Consider the following 3,950-nt stretch of genomic DNA (forward strand, 5'->3'; position numbering starts at 1 on the left):
TTTTTTTTTTTTTTTTTTTTTTTTTTTTTTTTTTTTTTTTTTTTTTTTTTTTTTTTTTTTTTTTTTTTTTTTTTTTTTTTTTTTTTTTTTGTGATGGGTTCTTACTAAAATTGTGAGAATTGAACTTGAATCAACGCAAGAAGTGGAGCTGAATGGGTCAATTGATAAAGTTGGGTGAGAAGTTTGGGGGAAGATGGGATAAGGGTACTCCAAAATATGTGTCAGTATCAGATTAATCATTCCTGGAAAATCATATGTATAGTTTTCGCGTAGGTTAGAGTGCAAAGGGGCACACTTGCACAACCTAAGTACTGGAAGAGTCAGTGGATTTGAAATATCAGTAGTGGTTTCAACAAAAATGGAAGTGCTACTTGGACACTTGGTATCATTATTTCTTTTATAGACTTTATCTTACGGTCAACAAAAACGAAATATCTCATTTTAAAAGTTTCACACTGTGATCTAATAAGATGGTGATCAAAGAATAAATCGCAGTAATTCAACATCTTCTTGTAGCATTCTCAAGAGAAGATTTTTCTTGGGTTTTTTTCTTTACGTACTGGGTGGTGGGGGAAGAAGTGGGTTGCGCGTTCCAGCACCGCCGAATGAGCATGTCTCATGACAATTTTTTTTTTCTCTGTTTTTTTTTTTCATTTTTATCCTCTTCTACTCCCTTAGCTCTCTCTCTCTCTCCCAGTTGACAAAATATTCGTATGTGGGAGGACTAGTGTTTGATGCCCACAAAGAGCTCATTACATTAGATGTAAATATCTCAATCAGACGTTCTTACTTACAATCTATCGCCTGAATACGAACTGAGCTGCCAATTAATAATAATGATATTATGAGAATGTGCACTTAGGTAAAATATCACTTTGTGTAATAATTTGTAAATCGTATAAAAGTTAAACCACACTAAAAATACCTAAATATTATTTAAAAATAAATAAATTAAACATAACGTTTAAGTACAAAAGTCATTCTTTACTTTTACCCAAAATTTTATTTTTTAACAACATATTACAGGGAGCTCATTCAATACAACCGTGCGTAAGCAAGAAGCCCAAACGTCTCATCAGTTTTGAATAAATTCAATGAACCAAATTCATAAACCCATAAAAATAAATTTTAAAAATAAAATAAAAAAAAAATGAAGAGCACAATTCAAACATGACTTCCTCCTTTTCCCCTGTTCTCTCTCTTTCTCTTTCTCCCACACCAAACAGACCGACAAATTAATCATAAAGAACGGATCTGTTTGATTAAGAACCAAGGAATTGAAGGTGTATTTATGTAAATTCACATCAGTATCCTATATCCTATAGTCATAGTCAAACAAACAATGTGAACACACTAACACCCACACCCTTAGTCGGCCGCTACAATATGCATGCATGGTGCTATGGTAGTTTTGGCAGGCCAGCAATATCCAAATCCACTTTATACTATATATTCAAAAAAAAAAAAAAAAAAAAAAAAAAAGACAAAATACGATGTTTATGTCGTGACTATTACGGATTAATTATTAGAAATAAATTATGGGATTTATGGGTTTATCCTCATGCGCACTGTTTCATTGGCGGCGTACAACTATATTCAACCCTTTATATATTCTTCGCACTAGCTAAGATCTTCTGAAAAAGTCATCTGTGACAGAACATAAAAGAATTGAAAGCATTCAAATTCGATACAAATTGCAGGAATGGGAAGATCGGTTTGATTTTGTGGAACTCTTTTAATTTGTTTGGTTGTTATATAGATCAGAGAAGACAGGGAAAGCGTCATCTTGCGGAGGGTTTATGTGCTTGTTTATAAAAGTGGCGAACGACGGAGATTCCGATGAGTTTGCCATATTTCAGGCGACCGGCAACCGGAGAGAAGAATTCGGCGCCGTGGAATCTGTTTTTACAGAATCTTTTGATGGAATGATGCAGCGGCGGCAGTTACAGACGGAAACCGATTATGTTTTGTCGGCGGCTGCGGCGGCGCCGCCGCAGCCGATATTTTCGGAATTTGGTCAGATGAGGGAGATGTCGGCCATGGTGACGGCGCTGACGCATGTGGTGTCGGGACAGCAGAGGAGTTATCAGACGGAAAGCGCTGCCCCCGTTAAGTCGCCGTTAGTTGGCGGCTCCGGATTATATTCCGCAAATTCACCGTCGTCGGCGTATTCATCGTCGAGCTCCGGTTCGTTGGCCGGACAGAAGAGGCGACGGGAACAAGAAGAGGGTGTAACTCAGTTCGCCGACCAAGCTCCCAGGGTTTATGGAGGGTTTAGAGGCGGAGAATCATCATCATCCTCTGTTAAACTTGGTACTATACTGTCATTCATTTCTCTATCTTCTTCTTCTTCTTCATTTCTAGTTCAATTTTTCATCTTCAATTGTTTTCCTGTTTTTTGCAAAAAATATTTATTTATTTTATTTTTGTATTTAATTTCATAATAAGTACGTGTATTATTGCATGTAGCCCTATTATCAAGCTCCATATAGGACTCTTTACCATAGCATGCACTATTGCTAATTATAACCTCGTTTAAGTTGATTTGTTTTTTTTTTACATATATGCTACTGAATTTATTACAATGCAATATCTGTTTTTTTTTAACGATTTTTTGTTTGCTTTAAATCAAAATTTTGAGTTTATGAATGGAATATATGTATAATCTAATGTTTTGTTTGATCTTTAATCTTTGATTGCAGAAACTACGAACTTCATAACACCACCTATCATGGCCGTGGCCACCTCCAGTACCGTCACAACCGCCGTAGCGGCGGCTGTACAAGATGAAGGGAACGGAGAAAGAAGAAGAAGATATAGAGGGGTTAGACAGAGGCCGTGGGGGAAATGGGCGGCGGAAATAAGGGATCCGCAAAAGGCGGCGAGAGTTTGGTTAGGAACATTTGAGACGGCGGAGGCGGCCGCAAGAGCATATGACGAAGCAGCGCTTAGGTTCCGAGGCAACAGAGCCAAGCTAAATTTCCCGGAAAACGTTCGATCATTGCCGCCGCCTCAAGCCGCCGGCACTAGGCTAGCCATTTCGGCGAACGCCGCATCTCAACCGTCCTTTCAATCTCATCTGCAGCCGATTCAAGGTAGCCCTGCCGTCGCCGGAGACTATCTGGCGTATTCCCAGTTGCTTCAGAACCCCGGCGACGTTCACGGCCAGCGCCCTAATAGTTTGTTAGAACAAATGTTCCGCGCCTCTTCAATGGCGGCTTTCCATTCCCATCCGTTCCCTTCCTCTTCTCCTTCAGGTTTCTCCACCGCCTCTTCTCCGTTTCCCCTGACCTTCTCCGGTCAGCAGTCAAGTTATTTCCGGCCACAATCAAGTCAAAGTCCGGCTACCGGCTCCTCTTTTCAGGCACCTTATTGGACTAATTCCGGCACCCAATATCCTCCCTCTTCTAGTTGATGAATTTCAGTTTTAATATCAATACCATTTTTCATTTCCATACAAAATATGTACTCCATTCTTTTCCTTTCTTTAATTATTGGTTTACAAGTTCATTTGTAGATCTGTAGTTTCAGAATAGAACAGACACATCATTGTTTGGGATCATGAGAAAACCAACTTATCACTCTTAGATAGTGTGAATTAGATAAACTTAATTTATGTGTAATCTCTAAATCACATAGAAAAAACATAATCATTATTTTGTCTTTATAACAATGCATGTATCACCATTTTAAGTTCATCAGATTTGTACAAATATAAGAGTGTGTATGGTTGACAGATTTTAGCTATCATGAATGAGTATCAAAATCATTGTTATTGTTTGATTGACAGATTTTTAGAACACTACTATGAGTTTTTATTACCTCCCTCCCCCGCTTCTCCACTTATTAATAATCATTCACATCCTACTCTATTACCAAACATGCAAAATGTTTTCACCAAAACCCATTACCTTTACCAAATATTTGACATTCATTCCAATTCCAATTCC

The 3,950-nt window shown here is 38.1% G+C and overlaps 1 protein-coding gene across 1 annotated transcript; it reads left to right on the forward strand.

Annotated features, from left to right (window-relative positions):
* Positions 1–1,627: 1,627 nt before the first annotated feature.
* LOC115999933 (ethylene-responsive transcription factor ERF110-like) lies at positions 1,628–3,736 on the forward strand. The gene is made up of 2 exons (XM_031239893.1): positions 1,628–2,313; positions 2,703–3,736. Exons 1-2 carry the CDS (start codon positions 1,800–1,802, stop codon positions 3,413–3,415), a joined length of 1,227 nt encoding a protein of 408 aa, XP_031095753.1. The 5' UTR covers positions 1,628–1,799; the 3' UTR covers positions 3,416–3,736.
* Positions 3,737–3,950: the final 214 nt, after the last annotated feature.

This window comes from Ipomoea triloba, chromosome 1 (assembly GCF_003576645.1).
Source record: "Ipomoea triloba cultivar NCNSP0323 chromosome 1, ASM357664v1".
Taxonomy (NCBI): Eukaryota; Viridiplantae; Streptophyta; class Magnoliopsida; order Solanales; family Convolvulaceae; genus Ipomoea; species Ipomoea triloba.

Coding starts and splice junctions, on each gene's coding strand:
- LOC115999933 (XM_031239893.1), top strand. CDS start 1,800: ATGTGCTTGTTTATAAAAGTGGCGAACGACGGAGATTCCGATGAGTTT. Junction 2,314..2,702: donor ATCATCCTCTGTTAAACTTG/GTACTATACTGT, acceptor CTTTGATTGCAG/AAACTACGAACTTCATAACA.